Raw genomic sequence first — 17,789 nt, 5'->3', positions numbered from 1 at the left:
CAGCAAGGTTAGAGGTTGGTTCAAACCCTCCAGCTGCTCCTGAGAAACCCTGCATAGGGTGTTTATGAATAGGAACCATCTCGATGGCACTTAGCCCCAATAACAAGGAGTGAAGAAGGAGCCTTTGCAGTAGGTTAAGTGTTGGGCTGGTAATTGCAAGGTCGGCTGTTCAAACCCAGCAGTCCCTCCGAGGGAAATGTGAGTTAGAATGAACTCATAGCAGTGGGTTGGGTTTGGTTTGGTTTGGTGTAGGGAGAGAAGAAGGGCTCAGGTGGGGCTGTCCAGGACTGGACATCTACTGGGATCCTTAAAATGGGACTGACTGTGTTTGGGGTTCTGGCGCAGTAGCCCCTAGGAGCACCTGCATACAGTCCTTGGCTAGATAGTCTAGGCAGTCCCGCTGAGCCCAGGGTGCAGCTTCCTAGTCGAGGGTAAGCGCAAGCCCTGGGGGGACTCTCAGCTGAGTGGGGAGCTTGCGCCCCTTACCTGAGACCTGTGAAACCTCTGGGGTCCTTGCGTCGTCTAGCTCGCCACACCTGCAGCTCGGGAACTTTGATTCTAGCTCAGGGTGCGGGACGAAATGACTAGGATTGCGACAGGGTAAATCTGGCTAGGCTGGAAATCTGGGTTCTAGAACAAGCTGATCTAGCGATGTGGAGGCAGTCTTCGGAAGATTTAGGCTGGTGCAGGGCTAAAGTTCTGCGGTTCCTTAGGTCTCAGGGCTCAGGTGCATGAGCCAGGAGCCGAGGTTGGGACTGGGAGGAGGGGCGATCTGGAGGACACGCTTAGGTCCTAGTTGGACGCCGTCGCGGACCTATGACGTATTACACTGGGCCCTGAGAGCGCCGGCGCGAGACACAAGGCTAAGGCAACTTTCCGAGCCGAAATAAGTCGGAGCACTCATGGGGCTTGGTCCGCACTCCTCGCGCGAGGCAGGGCGCCGGTTCCCAGCTGGTGGCAAACGGCGGCGCGGGGCCAAGGGATCGGGTCGTCCCCCGCTAGGTCGCGAGCGACAACACCATCCGCCTCGGGATGGGCGCTCGGAACCAGCTCTCGAGGCGCCCTTTCACTTGAGCCCCGAAGCTTTGGGATATTTCCGCCGGGCGCTTTCGGCGCTGAAAGAGGCTCCTGAGATCGGGGAAGAAAGAGGTAGGTAGCAACTTCGGGGTAAGTCCAAGAGAGCTTACTGTCCCGGCAAAAAAAACCAACAACAAAAACCCGGGACAGACAGTAGACTGGGGCTGGGAGGCGGGGGTTCCCCAGAGTGTGGGGGCTTTTAGCACGTCTCCACTTTCTCGCCTTTTACCCTTGGTTGAGTGAGGAAACATAACCTTATCTTTCTTTTTTTCCTAAACCATTTCCAGAACTAATGGTGCAGAATGTCCTGAAGGAAGTGGAATCTGAGGCCCTTGCCTTGGCTACAAACAGGACTGGCAGTGAAATGCTCCAAGAACTGTTGAGGTTCAGTCCCTTGAAACCGTTCTGTCGAATATGGACTGTTCTGCACCCCAACTTGCGCTTTGTTGCCTGTCATCGGTGTGGGGTCCATGTGTTGCAAAGCGCTTTGCTGCAGCTGCCTCGCTTGCTGGGGAGCCCTGCAGTGGAGGACGTGGAGGAGGAAGAAGATGAAAAGGATGGTCCCATGGAGACCCTGGAGGAGCTGGTCCTGGGACTAGCAGCTGAAGTGTGTGATGACTTTCTTTTCTACTGTGGAGACACACATGGCAGCTTCGTGGTCAGGACTCTACTGCAGGTGTTAGGAGGGACCCTTCTGGAATCTGAGAGAGCCAAGCGTGGATCCCAATCTTCTGGTAAGTATTACAAGAGAGGAAAGTTTAGGAAGTTCCAAAGGAGAGGAAGTCCTCCTGGGGCAGTTTGACCCCAAAGACTTAACAGAGAAATTAGGAAAATTAGGATGGCTTTAGCAGGCCAAAGATTAGAGTGTGCTGAGGCCTAAGGCTGGGGGTGAGGGGTGGGGGAGGAATTCATACAGAGCAATGAATTTCAGACTTTTTTTTTTTTTTTAAATAAACCACAATCCACAATATGAAAAAGTATTTAGACAGGATTCAGTATGGTGGTGATTGTGTGATGTTGAGTGTAGTGACTTTGTATAGAGTTTCCAAGGCAGTAAATCTTTACGGGAGCCGAAAGCCTCATTTTTTTCTCCTGTGGAGCATTTGATAGATTTGAACTGCTGACTTTTTGGTTAGCGCCCCAGTGCATAACCATAATACTACACATATGTATAGATGGAGTCCTGATGTGATGCTGTAGGGTAAACATTGGACTGCTAACCACCAGGTCGGTGATTCAAACCTACCAGCTGCTCCTCAGAAACCCTAAACAGGGCCACAATGAGATGGCACAACGACAACAATATACAAACAAAAGTTCAGGATTATTAACATGTAATCCACTCTGATATTTTTTTCCCTGGTTTCCATTTTTTAATTTTTATTCTGCCCCATTCCTGGCATGGTGCTGTGGGTTAATACGCCAGACTGCAAAGCCGTTTGAGCTGCAAGGTCGGCAGTTCAAGCTCACCAGCTGCTCCTCGGAAACCCTATACAGGGTCGCTATTGGTTGGAATCGACTCGATGGCACTCAACAACATTCTATTAAAAAAATGCTGATTGAGATGCATTAAATTGATTTCATGTTACATTCATAGGCTGTGACTTAAAGTTTTGAAAAACAAGGTTAGAGAATTGAGATGAGGACTGATTTAGGCCTGAATACCAGATTGAGGAGTTTGGACTAGTTCCTATGGACCATAGGGGAGCTGAAGTTTGCTAGAAAAATCTAAACAGTGATCTAGTCTCAGTTGAGTCATCAAGATGAGAAGAGACATTCAGGCATACCACATCTGCTCTGTGTCCCCAAGCTGAATCTTCGTCCATCAGTGGAATTCATCTCCCTCCTGGAAGGCAGTTTGTAATCTCACCACAGCATATGTTCTTGATGTTCCTTCAGAAGTGCAAAGGGAATGTAAACCAACTGATTTTGAGGTCCCTGAAACCTTCTTGAATCGTCTTCAGGACTTGAGCACCTGCTTTCTGAAGGACATTGCTGGTAAGGAGGAAAGAGGGAGAAAAAGATATTTTTCTAGAAGTACTTGCCTTCAGACAAGGCCCATATGTAGATCAGCCTTGTTTGTCTTTTCAAGCTTGATCTCGTTTCATATTATAAAGCACTCTGTAAAGGCCCATTGTGTCGATAGTCCCTGGTACTGTGTTTCTTAACGATTGAGGTTGCACTGGTTGTATGGATTTTGAGAAAGCTGCTTTTATTATTTCTGCTCTCTCCCATAGTGTTCATCACTGACAAAATCTCCAGCTTCTGTCTTCAAGTGGCCTTACAGATCTTACACCGCAAACTGCCCCCGCTTTGTGCCCATCTCTGCAGTGCTGTGATTGGCTACTTGAGTACTCGCAATTCCTCAGCAGAAGGCAGGTATGGTCAGGCCTTTAGAGTCAACCAAGGTTGATGCAGCTGTGTGGAATGAATGGGGTGATGTGATATAATTGTATTTTGGATTGAAGTAGAGTTACACTGCTTGATCTCTGTCTTCTTGTCCTTAGCCCTCTACTGCTGTTTCTGCGGGATCAGACAAGTTCTCGACTCTTGGAACAGGTGCTGCTGGTGTTGGAGCCCCCAAGGCTGCAGAGCCTCTTTGAGGATCATTTCCAGGAGCAGTTGCAGGCCTTGGCTGCACATCCCATTGCCAACTTCCCTTTGCAGCGCTTGCTAGATGCTGTCACTACTCCTGAGCTGGTGAGTAAGGAACTGGACCAAGTCGGTGTCTATGCAAAAGTTATTGTTGTTAGTGTTACATAAAACACTATTGATTTTTCCTATTCTTTCTGTGTATATGTCTTCGTCTTCTTCTTTTTTTTTTTTTTTACCCAATTGGGGTCAGATGTATGTTTTTTGGTAACCTGCCTTTTCAAATATCAGTCTCTACTTTTAGTGATAAGTTTCATCATGTCTAATATCCAGTCCATATTCAAAATGTCTAGTTTCCCCAAAAATGCCCTTTGTAACTGGATTGTGCAGATTAGGACATTATATTACATATGGTTGTTACGATGCTTTTTTAAGTCTCTTAAAACCTAGTACAGTCTCCTTTCTTTCTTTTTAAAAGATAAGAGTACTCAAGAGACTGAATTAAACTGGCTTTTCTTCATTGCTTTTGAGGCAGTGCTTTCAGTGTTTTATTGAGCATTTTTGCTTGGTTTTAGCATGGAGATTTCTTTGAATAACTTATCCTACCCTTACCAAAGTGCCCAAAGTTCTTCATCTTATGTCTCCATTCAGCTGTCTCCTGTGTTTGAAGAGTTGAGCCCTGCCCTGGAAGCTGTGCTGGCTCAGGGCCACCCAGGAGTAGTTGTTGCCCTCGTAGGGGCCTGCCGTAGAGTTGGGGCCCACCAAGCCCAGGTCCTGCAGCTGTTGTTGAAGGTGAGTGTCACCTACAATCCAATTATGTCCCTGGTCCAGATTCTATCTATTAGGACTTACCTACGAGCTCTGGTAGCGTAGTGGTTACGAATTGGGCTGCGAACCATAAGGTCAGCAGTTCGAAACTACCAGCTGCTCCGCGGGAGAAAGATGAGGCTTTCTACTCCCGTAAGGATTTACACCCTCGGAAACCCTGTACAGGGTCGCTATGGGTCGGAACCGACTCGACGGCACTTAACTTAACTAACTCATCACTCAGTGTTTTAATGAACTCAAGATTGAGGTCTAATGCCCAGAGCATTCACAGATACAGGGGACTATAAGACCAGAAACCCATCTCATAGCCTTAGACTGACAATTCCGAACTTTGAGAAGTTTATTTAAGGAGTAATTGCACAGTCAGCCTCTGTTGTATGTAGGGGGATACAGAAAGGGAGATGAGATGCTGCCCTCATGGAACTTGGGCTTCTTGTAGAGTTAGGCCTTTTTGTTTTTCTCCAGTGTTTGCCCCTGTCTTGCAAGTCTGGGTTAGGAGTGGGGTGGTTTCAGACTCCTGTTTTATCTCACTGTCTAGGCATTCCACTGTGCAGAGCCATCATCCCGGCAAGTGGCCTGTGTGCCTCTCTTTGCCACTTTGATGGCTTATGAGGTGTACTATGAACTGATGGAGGAGGAGGAGGCAGTGCCTGCCGAGCACCAGGTGAGGTAGGGGAAAGGCCAAGCTTCTGACTCATTCGGGGGTCAGGTTGCCCAGGACTTGGGAGACTGTTTGCCCCTGACATAAGGGTAGGGTGGTGAGATCTGTTGACCTCATCCAGGTGGAGAAGGCAGTGTCCTGGGCATGGGCTCATCCCTCTGGTTGGTGTCTCCTAATTTCCTGTCCCTGTCCGTTCAGGTGGAAAAGGCGGAGGCCAGGCCCCTGGGGGAAGTGACAGTCCTTGGGTCTCTACTGCTCCAGCATTTGCTGCATTTCTCTACCCCTGGTCTTGTGCTTCGAAGTCTGGGTGCCTTGACAGGGCCACAGCTCCTGTCTCTGGCCCAAAGCCCTGCTGGCTCCCACGTGTTTGATGCTGTTCTCACCAGCCCCTCTGTGACCCGAAAGCAGCGCCGCCGTTTGCTGCAGATCCTAAAGGTTAGACGTCTAGTGTCTGTCTCCCCTTTAAAGACTATGAGCGTCCCCTGGGGTGATTCCTTCAGAGGCAGAGGATATGTAGTTCCTAGACTGCTTGGACTCAGCCTCTAACTCTTTGGAAACTCCAGTCCTCGCTTCCACCTCCTGCAGTACCACTTTCTTGTACTACCCTAAGGGAGCTTTCTGTTTATCTCTATTCAGGGACAATATGTGGCCCTAGCTTGTAGTCGCCATGGCAGCCGTGTGCTAGATGCCATCTGGAATGGAGCAGCCTTGGGGGCTCGGAAGGAAATTGCAGCTGAACTGGGTGAGTACTAAAGCCTCTTTTTGACTTTTCTATACTTTTCCAAGGAGCTCTGGTAGCGTAGTGGTTACGAATCGGGCTGCAAACCGCAAGGTCAGCAGTTCGAAACTACCAGCTGTTCCGCGGGAGAAAGATGAGGCTTTCTGCTCCTGTAAAGATTTACAGCCTCGGAAACCCTGTACAGGGTCGCTGTGAGTCGGAACCGATTCCACAGCATATAACCACTACCACCGCCACCATAGTTTTCCAGGTAGCTGGGTGTTTGGGAGTGGACTTAAACTCAGCAGAGACTTCAGGTCCAAAGGATGATCTAGGCCATGGATTCTCAGAAATCTGATCTCTCCCTCTTCCCCTCTGCTGTTGTGAGGCCTGGAATCCCACTTCTCCTCCTCATTATTTAGAGAGAGAGATGTTAGCTGTATCCTAGAGGCAGGCCCAGGCCCAGGCCCAGGGGAAAATGAAGAGACCTTCTTCAAGCATGAGTAGGTGGGATACTGTATAGTGATACTGAACATGGTTCCTTTTGCAGGGGAGCGGAACCAAGAGCTGATCAGAGATCCTTTTGGCCACCATGTGGCTCGAAATGTGGCCTTGACTACCTTCCTGAAGCGGCGAGAGGCCTGGGAACAGCAGCAGGGGACAGTGGCCAAGCGGAGGCGGGTCCTGAACTCAATACTTGAAGACTGAATGAAGCTTTTGCATCTGTGACTGAGTGTTGATGGGGGAAGGAAAAGGGAGTATTTATCCTACGTCTCTCTTGGTTTGAATTGGAGTCCAAGTCTTACTGATAAATGTTTTTATGTTTTTATTAGAAATATTCTTGTTATTTTTTGAGGGGGGAGTACAAAGAATCAAGGTAAAGTCATAGAGGACTTTTCTTCAGTGTGCGGGGCAGCTTACAGACAGAATGAGAGGAGCTGGTAAGGAACCTAGATGTAGCCATCAGGGTGGGATCAAGGTGTACATAGGGGGCAGATGTACATAGCCTTTCAGGGCAAGTGGAAGGCTGGAAACATGGCTGAGCTGGGGCAGCGTTCTTCAGGAAAGGGTGCAGGCTTTGTGCTGGTGGCTCCTGCCATAGTGGACCAGAGGACAGTGGGGAAATCAGATCAATGACTTAGCCTGTAGTGTCTGCCCCAGTCCGGAAGCCTGATGCTGTCCCAGTTCCAGTTTGTGTCTTTTGGAAGAAGAATGAGGCAGAAGTTCAGAGACCCACTCAGTATTCATGGAGGCGGCCCTGCCGGTGCCACTGCTCGGCCCCTTCCACTACATGGCGCAGGGTAGAGGAAATGCCCAGCATCACATGGCCTATGCCTTGAAGCAGCTTGGAGATCCAACGTAGGAGCTCCCTGGAGGGCAAAGATGAAGGAAAGTCAGATGGGTAGGGGAATACTGGGGAGACCTTCCACAAGCAAGAGCTAACTGGGGGTAGGCAGGTGTAGGAGAATTATACGCACCACCCAACTGTAGGGGAGGGGCAAGTGTGGCATATTGATCTCTGACCTGAGTACTTTCTTCGGGCCGAGTCCTTGAAAGTCGCAACTCATGGAATATAGCCCATAGAATGTGGCTTTGACGTTCAGGCTGCCAAAGAGGTCTCGGGGGTTTTGCTTATACACATCAAGAGTGATGCGGGCGATGTCCTTGCTGTGCTTGGGTTTCTCTCGGCCCAGGCCGTATGACAGCATCCTGCTCTGTTGAGTACCCAAGTCAGTGCAACAAACCCTTTCACCCTGACATCCATCCTTCCTCCCCGTCAGCACTGGGTCAGACAAACCCTTGCCTGGACTGTCTGTCCACTAGAAGATGGCCTTGACAAGTCCACAGCTCTGCAGTGCCTCTTGCCCAAGAGCAGGGTTAGGCTAGAGAAGAAGCTGGGGAGAGCTATAAAAGTCAATGTGGGTTGGCAATACAACCTCAGGGTAGGTCTCACCTTGATAGGGCTCCAATTCTGCCCTGCCTCCAACACCATCAGACACGTGTCATCCTCCAATAGCTGGAAGAAGTCCTCACTCTCCACAGTGGTCCCATCCTCCTCCAGCACCAGTGTTAGCACTCCACTCAACTGCAGGGTTTCCAGTGCCTAGGCAGTGGCAGGAAGCAGGAGGAGGGGACGGGGCTTATCCCAGGCTCCTCCCCTCCAGCTACAAGACGTCCCTCTGTTGGCCTAGAAATTGGTTCTTGTCCCAACTCTACATCCCTTCTAAAGGTTGCAGTTCTCAGTCATCTTTAGTTGGGGGACCCTTACTAGGGGCTGACCTTTCCTGTTTCCTTCTGCTTTGCCACTACCATGTCATTGTCATCTCCTTCTAGACACTCCTACTGGTTTAGAATCAAAAAGCTTGCCAGTTCTTGTGAAGTCCATTCTGTTTTATCTACAGAGCTTCGTTCTCTCTTACCCTCACTGAGTCCTCCCGAACTGTTTTTAGTAATAGCATTAACTTATATTGAGTCATTACAATGTGCCAGGTATGTGCATAGCACTGTATATATATTATCTTTGATTTCTTTTCACTACCCTAGGAGATAGGTGTATTATTACTGGTTTTTTTTTATAGATGAGGAAATAGGTTTTCATAGGCTGAATAACTTCTCAAGGCTTGACATCTAGAAAGAGGCAGAATCAGGATTTGATCTTGTTTTGTCCCACTAGTCCAGGCACTTGAGTTCCATTCCATCCACCCAGCTCTCCTTACCCACTGCTCCTCCACTCCAATCAAATTCACCCAAATTCAGCAGAGGCCATTTGGCTCACACACCTCCTTTTAGTCCCTTAGGCCTTCCTGCTCCACCATTTCAAGTTCTTTTGCTCTCTAGTCCCTTGGCTGCCCGTACCATCCAAACCCAGGGAGTCAGTCCACTCACCTTGGCTAGCAGTTCCTGGCATGTGGCAGCTGTCAGCCCTTTCCGGGTGGTCCGCTTGTGATCACAGACACGGAAAGGTCTCTGGGGTGGTGGAGCAGAGTTCCAGACCCTACGTCCAACCTCCGAGCTCACATTAGATACTGACCTGGGAGTTGGGAAGAAAGTTCAAGACAAGCAAGGAGGAGCCGGCTTGTTGAATGCCATGGGGGTGGGTAGCCAGAGAGTTAGGGAGTGGGGAAGGATCTAGGTTTACAGATAAGAGAAGCAGAAAGAGGTGTTAAGGGGTAGTGGGGGCAGGTGGTGGTGAGGAGCTGGTCTAGCTCATGGGAAATGGGATTGGAATGAGGAAGGGTCTCAGCAGGGTTTTGTTGCCCAGCCTCATCCTCAGAGTTCGAGGGTAGACAGGAGGGTTAGAAATCACCTGAGCAGGCCACTGGGATTCAGGGCCGAGAGGTACTCCATGGTGAAGGGAAGGAGCAGAGGAGGTGGCCCTTCTCCAGTGAGGTCTGGGCTGGGTGGTTGCTGGGTCTGAAGTGTCGGTGTTGGGTGTTTTCTGTTACAAAGCTGGAATCTCAGCCCCAGTCAAGTGGTGGTGAGTCAATCCCGGACTCTGGCCTCCTGGCCTGGCCTGTAAGAAGGGCAAAGTCCAAAGGGAGGGTAAGGGGGAAGGGCCTAGATGGGGTCCTGGATGAAGAATTAAGGCCCAAGATTAACAGAAAAGGCCACGGAAGCTTGATGTGGGATGTTTTTTCAGAGTGAATGGCAACTATGTAAGAGGGTGGCATGTAACCACTGGTGTTTTTATTTCTTTGGAAGGACATTTCTAGGGACAGTTTCTGGCTAGGATAAGCACTGAACTGAAAGGCTGGCAGCTTAAACTCACCAGTTTCCCCTCAGAAACCATGTAGTTTTTATTCTTAAGTGCCTTTGAGTTGGTTCTGACTCATATTGACCCTGTATAGGTTTTCCAGGACTCCTGGTGTGGTGCTGTAAGATTAACATTGGACTTCGAACCACAAGGTTGGCAGTTCATATCTACCAGGTGCTTCTTGGAAACCCTATACAGGGTCTCTATGAGTCAGTGAGTCAGAACGGACTCAACAGCACTTAACAGCAACATAGGGTTTCTAAGGAGCAGCTGTTGTGTTTGAACTGCTGGCCTTGTGGAGCACAGTCCAGTGAAAACCTATACAGGGTTAATATGAGTTGTAACTGACAGGAAGGCACCTTTAACAGCAACAGCCTCTGAGAATCTATGAGAGCAGTGCAGTATATACTGCCACCTACTGGAAAAACCATTAGCTGCAGCTTTAGGAAAAGGGAGGCTGGGACACAGGATGGGACATGGGCAGGGCTTGGAGAAAATGAGAGTATGCTTGGGTAGGGTGTGAGGAGGGGATGGCTTTGCTGCTGTCCACTGAAGTCAGGATGATTCTTTGAAGTCAAGTCACCAAGATTCTAACCTTCCAGCTTTCCTCCTCAGAGTCTAGGGGAGGGCTGGCTCAACATTTCTCTGGCCTCATTCACCTTCTCTCTTACCTTTTTCCTGCCACTTAATGTACATGAAGGAGATTTGAAACTTTGGGGTTAGGGGTTGGGGAGTTCCTTTGATGGCTTCGGAACTTCAGCTTCGAGTCTCCTGCATTCCATGTCTGATTTCAGCTGTAACTCTGATGGAAAGTTACAAGGAAGCCTAGACTCTCAATGGACAATAAACTTCTCAAATGAGCACAAGTCTCTCCGTTTTCCTGTTAGGAGTTTTGTCTGAAGCCGAGCAGTGCTTTCAACCTCTGACAAGTACAAGCTAGAATTGTGTATGGGGCTTAATGCCCCTGGGGCAACCCTCGAACAATGGGAACTGGGGTAAATGTCTTCCTGGATTGCCTTAATGTATGCTGCTTGGGGGTTCCCATTACCTTTATCTTCCTGCTTCTTGAGCTGACCACCCCAAACACATTCTTATTTGCACCCACGCCATTAACTCACACTCTGCTTGGACAATGCTCCTGGTGTCCTGGCTTCTAAGGAACCCCAGGACTGATTGTTTCCCCTTCTCTCAACTCTATTCATCTTTTAGTTTCTTCTGAAATCTCTTCACTTTCAAGTTTGCTTGACCTCTCCACCCGAGTTTCCTACCACTGCACTCTTTCCTTTATTCCTGTTTAATGCTCTGGTGTAGGTGGGCACTGTGCTGTGACTCCCCAGCCAAGTTATAAGCTCCTTATACCTGGATGCATCTCCTGCCCCCTAAGAAAGTGGAGGCTGGGGGGATGTGAGCAGAAGCAAGACTTCAAATCAGTATTCAGTAGGGTGCCCCTACTCACCTCCATGAACAGGGAGCTCTCTCTGCACTCCTTCAGCTAATCCTGTTTCCTGGGGGAGGCAGGCTCTCACACGCCTAGACCTGTTAGTGATGGGAAGGAGTGGAGTGAGGGAGGGGCCCCAGAAAAAGGTCCAGGATGAGGTCTACCTAGTCTCTCCCCATTCTCGTCTCACCGTCTGCGATGTGACAGGCACAAGACGAGACTAGGCACCTTGTCCTTTGCTGCTTCACCTTTCAGCTTCCCCAGACCCCTAGTGGGCTCCAAACACTTCTTGTTCCCAACTGGGTAAGTGGATATTCCCTTGTGCCTTTACTACCCCATGGACAAAGGAGGGTTCAAGCTAGAGGGCTGGAGGTGGTAATAACCTGGGAGTCAGGACTGGGAGTCTAGATATCATTGGGTTCTGGGAAGATTTCAGAAACCAGGTAGGTCAGTTATCGGGGAGCAGGGGATCTGGGTTCCAAGAAGTAAGGGCTTTAGTGGGCCTAGGGTCTTCAAGGGAGCTGTAAGGGGTGGTGGGAGGTAAAGCCCTGGTTCCCCTGACATTAGGGGTAACCTGGGCTTTTACCCCACCCGTGGTTTTCTATGGCCCTTTTCCAGCTTCCCACAGCACACAAGAATGCTCTGCTACAGTTTTCCGGGAAATCAGACCTTGCTGAGCTCCCAGGCCTCGAGAGCTACAGGCACCGCCTTCCTGCTGCTGGCAGCATTGCTGGGGCTGCCCGGTAACGGCTTCGTAGTGTGGAGTTTGGTGGGCTGGCGGCCCGCAGGAGGGCGGCCACTGGCGGCCACACTTGTGTTGCACCTGGCGCTAGCCGACGGCTCAGTGCTGCTGCTCACGCCGTTCTTTGTGGCCTTTTTGACAGGGCAGGGTTGGCCACTGGGCCTGGCTGGCTGCAAGGCTGTATACTACGTGTGCTCACTCAGCATGTACGCCAGCGTCCTGCTCACCAGTCTACTCAGCCTGCAGCGCTGCCTAGCTGTCACCCGCCCCTTCCTGGCGCCCCGGCTGCGTAGCCCAGCACTGATCCGACGCCTGTTGCTTGCTGTCTGGCTGACAGCCCTGCTGCTCGCCATCCCGGCTGCTGTTTACCGTCACCTCTGGGCTAACAACGTGTGCCAGCTGTGCCACCCGACGGCGAGTCATGCCGCTGCCCATCTTGGCCTGGAGACGCTGACCGCCTTCATGCTTCCCTTTGGGCTGGTTCTTGGCTGCTACAGTGTGACGCTGGCGCGGCTGCGGGGCGGCCGCTGGGGCCCAAGGCGACACCAGACGCGGGTGGGCCGACTAGTGAGTGCCATTGTACTCGCCTTCGGCTTGCTCTGGGCCCCCTACCACGCGGTCAACCTTCTGCAGGCGATCGCTGCTCTGGGTCCGCAGGAAGGGACTTTGGCGAGGCTCGGTGGGGCAGGTCAAGCTGCACGAGCAGGAACTACAGCGTTGGCCTTCTTCAGCTCCAGTGTCAACCCCGTGCTCTACGTGTTCACCGCTGGGGACCTGTTGCCCCGGGCAGGTCCTCGTTTCCTCATGCGGATTTTCGAGGGTTCTGGAGAGGCCCTAGGAGGCAGCCGCTCTAGAGAGGGCACCATGGAACTTCGAGCTACCCCTCGGCTAAAAGTGATGGGACAGGGTCACAGCAATGCGGACACCAGGGGTAGGGTGGAAAAGGACAGTCAGGGATGAGACCTTTTTGATACCAAAACCTATACCTGGGTCTGCTCTTTCCCAACCCCTTCTATAACCCTTCAGGATTCTGGGAACTCCTCCAAACTGTTTGGGGTACCCTTCTCTGACCGCAGTCTGGCTGGACAGAATTATTATATACCTGGGACAGGTGCAGGATCCTCAAAACTGAGGATTGTGAAGGCAGTGATGGTCAACGTTAGTGAGTATTGTGTGCTTACAGGTTGACATGTGCCCATGTGTCAGACAGAACTGTTTGCCTGCTGCCAATAGCTATGGTTGTGAAATACACCCGGCAGCCATTAGACCAAGTTTAAGAGTGCTCCCCCTGGTGGAGTTGTACTGAAGCCACCTGGTTCTCTGATTGGGTCAGGCCAGGGCTGAGCGTTCCCAGCCTTCAGTGGCATCTGAAGGGGATCTGACCTCCCCAGCCCAGGTGACCTGGTTCTTTGGCACTTTTTTGAGTTTGGGGATATAGGGAGGGGCTCTTCAGGGGACATCCATGTACACTAGGGTGACCAACTTATCCACATTTTCCTTGGAGTTGCTCAGTTTTAACACTGAAAACCCTGCATTTCAGTAACTCCCTTGATCTCTGGCCAACTGAGTGGTGATTCACTTTAGTGGTCACCCTGTTCCTACTTTAGTGACAGTTCACACACCCAGGCAGAAGTCAAGAGAGAGCAAAGGGAATTTAGGTCTCAGGGTCACTCCAGGGCCACTGTGTAGCACAAAACGAGTTGGGGTAGAGTTTTGAACTCGTGGGTAGGTAGTGTGCTTAGCGAATCTAGCCTTAGGTGGAGGAAGCAAGGGGAACAAGGGAGAGGGGGGTGGGGAGAAACTCAGGAGGAGAGGCAGAGACAACGCAGTGTCTGAAGAAGCTTCAGGCTGATTCTTGAGTCAAAAAGTTTCTATCCTCAGATGCAGACTTCTGGGGTTTCCTCCTGTCCTCATGTGCTGGGACAGAGGTTCCCTAACTTCCTCTGTCACATATCCACCCTATGTTGTCAGAAAGCCCTTCCTCAACTCTGACCTCAGTTCTTGCTGTGGTTTCAGCCCTTTTTTTTTTTTTTTTTCATCATAGCCTCTGCCTGACTGCTACCGAATCAACCTGCTTTTGCTTTTCTCAAAGCAGAGAAAGTGGGGTCCCTGGAAAGGATTGGGGAACTAAGTGACTACCATTACATTCTGCATCTTTCCTGAGAAATGAAGAGAGGAAATGTGTTGGCAGTGAAGTCAGGGGGTTCATAGTCAGATTGTAGGAAGGACTTTCCAATTCTGAACTTCTGTGAAAGTGTGTCCTCCTAGGAAGGGGGACGTGACCCTTTGGGAGTGGTTGTCTTTCTACACCCTGGTTTTCCTCTTGGCAGGGTAGGCATGGGCATCTATTACTGCTCCTGCTCTTTTACTCCTGCCCCAAATGCTCAGCCCATTGTCTTCTTTCTCTGTACAACTAAGGTGGAAGTGGATGGAAAAAAAGTGGCGCCATACCTTCTTGCTTATCCTCAGATCTCAAATTCCACTCTGGCAGGGAAACCACACAGGCATACACAAGGCACGTGCTTGAGCAAGGGGAAGAACTCCACAATGTGTTTGATTAGATTTTGGGGTTCTGGCTTCCACTAAAGAAAATAGAGAATTGGTTGGCCTAAAATGTGTAAGTAATCACCTGAAATGAGGGGAGGGTGGGGGTTGCTGGAAGAGGACTCTTCCCTCCCACCCCTCCGTGCTTGCTCATGGCTTGAACTGAAGCCAAGGGCAGGATGCTGCTCACATTGGCATTTACTGGCATGCTTCTTTAAGTTATGATGTTACCTAACCCAAACCCAGAGCCTGGCCACAACTCCAAGCTACATTTCCTATTAATCTAAAAATCTACATTATTCATGAAAAAACAAAAAAAGACCCAGAATTCTGGCCTCTCAATCTGATTCTGTTCACCTCTTTTGCTTCCTTCCCTTCTTCTATGACACAATTTATTACTCTGTCCAATTCTCCAGTCTAGACCTGCATCTTGGGGCCACACCCCAGCCTATTCACTCCCCCCACCCAGTTTCCTCTGGCTGCCCCTTTCTGGGCTCTTCTCATCTGGCTCCACCCTTGAGGATTTCTCTTCTCCACTGCGTTCTCCTGGAATCAAAGGCTATTATTTTTTCCACCAGTGAAGGGAGCGGGTGGGGGTTTCAGCCCCACCCTCAGGAAGATGCGTCTTCCCCCTACCTCCTACTCCGTGGTACTTCCTCTCTGGCTGATTTAGCTGACAGCACCCAGACCCAGAGCTAGGCCCCTGGCACTGGAACAGAACCAGGGATAGACCACATCACCCTGCGCAGACTCTGGGATTGGCACCAGCGTCCAACCAACTCTTGGCAAAGCCTGTGAGTATCCTGGGAATGGTGGTGGTAGTTATATCAGGGTAGTGCCGTGAGAGAAGGTACAAGGGGAACCTAGCCAGTGATAAAAGGGGTTGGGAGGATTCATTTTCACTGTAAGTCCACTAACTTCATCCTATCTCGGGTGGACATTGGACAACTCAAGAGAGAGAGAGAGACAGTGGGTAGGTGGCTGGAGGAAGTCGATGGGACTGAAGAGGCTAAAGTCCTGATAGAGGACAGAGCATCTAGACTGTTAGCCTTTCAAGGGATGCAGCAATGTGAGCGAAGCCCTCAGGTATGTTTCGGGGCTTCAAGGTTCCTAATGGAAAGCAGCTGAAAGGGTCTGGAAAATCTGCTGCTGCTGCAGTTGTTGCTATTGCTGTAGATTTTGCAAGTGGGTCTGTGGGCAGGAAGGGGCCCCATGGCCTGGTTAGGAAACCAATCTTTTCTTTCCGGAGCCAGATCCAAAAGGTCAATTGGTGGTGAAGAGGATAGGGCATTGCCAAAGTGCCTTTGACAAACCAGGGTATTCAGGAAACCCTTGGTCCCCTTCCCTCATGGGCATATCCACTCTTGCTCTCCAGGTCCTTACAATGGCCACAAACACTACATCTCCTGCGCCTGCATCTTCAGGAAATGTGTTCATCACTCAGCTGTCCATCACTTTACTATCAGTGGCACTGGTTGTGGGGCTTCCTGGCAATGGATTCGTAGTGTGGAGCATCCTGGCAAAGATGCGGAAGCGCTCTGTCACTGCCCTGCTGGTGCTGAACTTGGCCCTGGCTGACTTGGCTGTGTTGCTCACTGCTCCCTTTTTTCTCTCCTTCGTGGCCCGAGGCACCTGGGGTTTTGAAGTGATTGGCTGCCGCCTCTGCTTCTATGTCTGTGGGGTCAGTATGTATGCCAGCGTCTTGCTTATCACAGCCATGAGTCTGGACCGTTCTTTGGCCGTGGCTCGCCCATTCTTGTCCCAGAAGCTGCGCACAAAGGCGATGGCCTGTTGGGTGTTGGCAGGCATCTGGGTGGCGTCTGTGCTGCTGGCCACACCCGTTTTCGTGTACCGCAGTGTGATTTTGGTTCCCGGGAAAATGAACATATGGTTCTGCACAGTGGTATACTCCACCGAACACCAAAGGGCCTTCCATCTGCTCTTTGAGACCATCACCGGCTTCTTGCTGCCCTTTCTGGCCGTGGTGGCCAGCTACTCGGACATCGGGCGCAGGCTGCAGGCCCGGCGCTTCCGCCGCAGCCGCCGCACCGGCCGCCTGGTGGTGCTCATCATTCTGGCCTTCGCAGCCTTCTGGCTGCCGTACCACCTGGTGAACCTGGCCGAGGCAGCCCGCGCGCTGGCAGGCCTGGCCCACAATTCTGGATCCACAGGACAGCAGCTGAACCTCGCCCGCAGGGTGCTCATCACTCTCGCCTTCTTGAGCAGCAGCGTGAACCCCGTGCTGTACGCGTGCGCTGGTGGCGGCCTGCTGCGCTCCGCGGGTGTGGGCTTCGTTGCCAAGTTGCTGGAGGGCACAGGTTCCGAGGCATCCAGCGCCCGCCGCGGGGGCACCCTGGGCCAGACAGCAAGAGGCGCCCCCACTTCTCCTGAGCCTGGCCCCACTGAGAGTCTTGCTGCCTCCTCCAACCCTCTGAGTGAGGCGAACTGAGCTAGGTGTGAGGTGGCGGTGGTGAAAGGACGGTGGATTTCCTCCTGGTGGAACGCCCTCACCTAGGCCTGACCCAATTCTGTACTCCCTGCCAGGAGAATGCGCATGAGGACAGGAGCAGAAGAGATAGAGGTCAAGTGGCCGCAGACTGAGCAGGCATGCTTGGTTCTGGCTCCCACTGGCAGCTTTACAATGAAAACTGAAGTCTGAAATTGGGTCAGTCCTGTTATCGGGGCTTGTGTGTGATTGGGAACTGATTGCTTATGGGTAGCCCTGATACGATCACTCTTGCTAATCGAGAGTCACAACCTTTAGATTCCTATGATTTTCAACTCTAAGAAGACCCAAAATATAAATAAAATCACAACTGAAAAAACCAAGCCGTTGTGGTGGAGTTGATTTACTTTCCGCTCATGGTAACCCCCAGGCGTCACAAAGTAGAACTGATGCATCGTGTTTTTGGCTGTAATCTTTGTGGATGAAATTGCTAGACCTTTCTTTTGTGGTGTCAGTGAGTGGGTTCCAACCTCTAACTTTTAGGTTAGTAGTCAAACACGAACTGTTTATGCCACTTCTGAGACCTAACGATGAACATAGAAATCATCCCAGCTCCCCTCCGGTGATTCTGAGGCACTTTGTGGATTACAAACTGGGCTGTTGATTGAAGTTGGAATCTGCCAGTCAGTCACTTCATGGGAGAAAGGTGAGGCTTTCTGCTCCGGTAACGATTTACTGTGTTGGAAACCCTATACAGGGTCGCTGTTAGTCGGAACCGACTGCACGGCACACAACCAACCAACTTACATTGGTTAAAGCACTTAGCAGGTAACCAAATGATTGGTGGTTCGAACCCGCCAGCTACTCCATGGGAAAAAGATGCAATAATGCTTCCTTAAAGATTGACAGCCTTGGAGACCCTATGGGAGCAGTCTACTCTGTCCTGCAGGATTGCTAGGAGTTGAACCTGCTATGACTCACTCACTGGC

General features: G+C 50.8%; 4 protein-coding genes across 4 annotated transcripts; 3 read left to right on the top strand and 1 right to left on the bottom strand.

Moving 5' to 3' along the window:
- The first annotated feature begins 862 nt into the window (after positions 1-862).
- Positions 863-6,661, top strand: NOP9 (NOP9 nucleolar protein). The gene is made up of 10 exons (XM_006835386.1): positions 863-1,149; positions 1,365-1,811; positions 2,977-3,075; positions 3,315-3,456; positions 3,585-3,777; positions 4,321-4,461; positions 5,036-5,161; positions 5,357-5,593; positions 5,795-5,900; positions 6,427-6,661. The coding sequence occupies exons 1-10, from the start codon at positions 903-905 to the stop codon at positions 6,582-6,584; spliced, it is 1,896 nt and encodes a 631-aa protein (XP_006835449.1). The 5' UTR covers positions 863-902; the 3' UTR covers positions 6,585-6,661.
- Positions 6,662-7,113: 452 nt separating this feature from the next.
- CIDEB (cell death-inducing DFFA-like effector b) lies at positions 7,114-9,224 on the bottom strand. The gene is made up of 5 exons (XM_006835521.1): positions 9,184-9,224; positions 8,763-8,907; positions 7,831-7,980; positions 7,401-7,591; positions 7,114-7,246 (listed from the first exon to the last, which is right to left on the bottom strand). Exons 1-5 carry the CDS (start codon positions 9,222-9,224, stop codon positions 7,114-7,116), a joined length of 660 nt encoding a protein of 219 aa, XP_006835584.1.
- Positions 9,225-11,705: 2,481 nt separating this feature from the next.
- LTB4R2 (leukotriene B4 receptor 2) lies at positions 11,706-12,770 on the top strand. Its single transcript, XM_006835520.1, has one exon. It carries the CDS (start codon positions 11,706-11,708, stop codon positions 12,768-12,770), a length of 1,065 nt encoding a protein of 354 aa, XP_006835583.1.
- Positions 12,771-15,681: 2,911 nt separating this feature from the next.
- On the top strand, positions 15,682-16,803 carry LTB4R (leukotriene B4 receptor). Its single transcript, XM_006835519.1, has one exon. The coding sequence runs from the start codon at positions 15,703-15,705 to the stop codon at positions 16,801-16,803; it is 1,101 nt and encodes a 366-aa protein (XP_006835582.1). The 5' UTR covers positions 15,682-15,702.
- The last annotated feature ends 986 nt before the right edge of the window (positions 16,804-17,789 follow it).

Source organism: Chrysochloris asiatica, unplaced genomic scaffold (assembly GCF_000296735.1).
Source record: "Chrysochloris asiatica unplaced genomic scaffold, ChrAsi1.0 scaffold00017, whole genome shotgun sequence".
NCBI lineage: Eukaryota > Metazoa > Chordata > Mammalia > Afrosoricida > Chrysochloridae > Chrysochloris > Chrysochloris asiatica.
The sequence above is the reverse complement of the archived record's forward strand: the minus strand, read 5'-3'. Positions and strand labels throughout refer to the sequence as shown.

Excerpts from the sequence above, each read along its gene's own strand:
- NOP9 (XM_006835386.1), top strand. The coding sequence starts at position 903 with ATGGGGCTTGGTCCGCACTCCTCGCGCGAGGCAGGGCGCCGGTTCCCA. Across the intron at positions 3,778-4,320 it reads CTGTCACTACTCCTGAGCTG|CTGTCTCCTGTGTTTGAAGA; the intron begins GTGAGTAAGGAA and ends GTCTCCATTCAG. Across the intron at positions 5,162-5,356 it reads CAGTGCCTGCCGAGCACCAG|GTGGAAAAGGCGGAGGCCAG; the intron begins GTGAGGTAGGGG and ends CTGTCCGTTCAG.
- CIDEB (XM_006835521.1), bottom strand. The coding sequence starts at position 9,224 with ATGGAGTACCTCTCGGCCCTGAATCCCAGTGGCCTGCTCAG. Across the intron at positions 7,592-7,830 it reads AGAATTGGAGCCCTATCAAG|AGCAGGATGCTGTCATACGG; the intron begins GTGAGACCTACC and ends GGTACTCAACAG. Across the intron at positions 7,247-7,400 it reads GGCCCGAAGAAAGTACTCAG|GGAGCTCCTACGTTGGATCT; the intron begins GTCAGAGATCAA and ends TTTGCCCTCCAG.
- LTB4R (XM_006835519.1), top strand. The coding sequence starts at position 15,703 with ATGGGCATATCCACTCTTGCTCTCCAGGTCCTTACAATGGCCACAAAC.
- LTB4R2 (XM_006835520.1), top strand. The coding sequence starts at position 11,706 with ATGCTCTGCTACAGTTTTCCGGGAAATCAGACCTTGCTGAGCTCCCAG.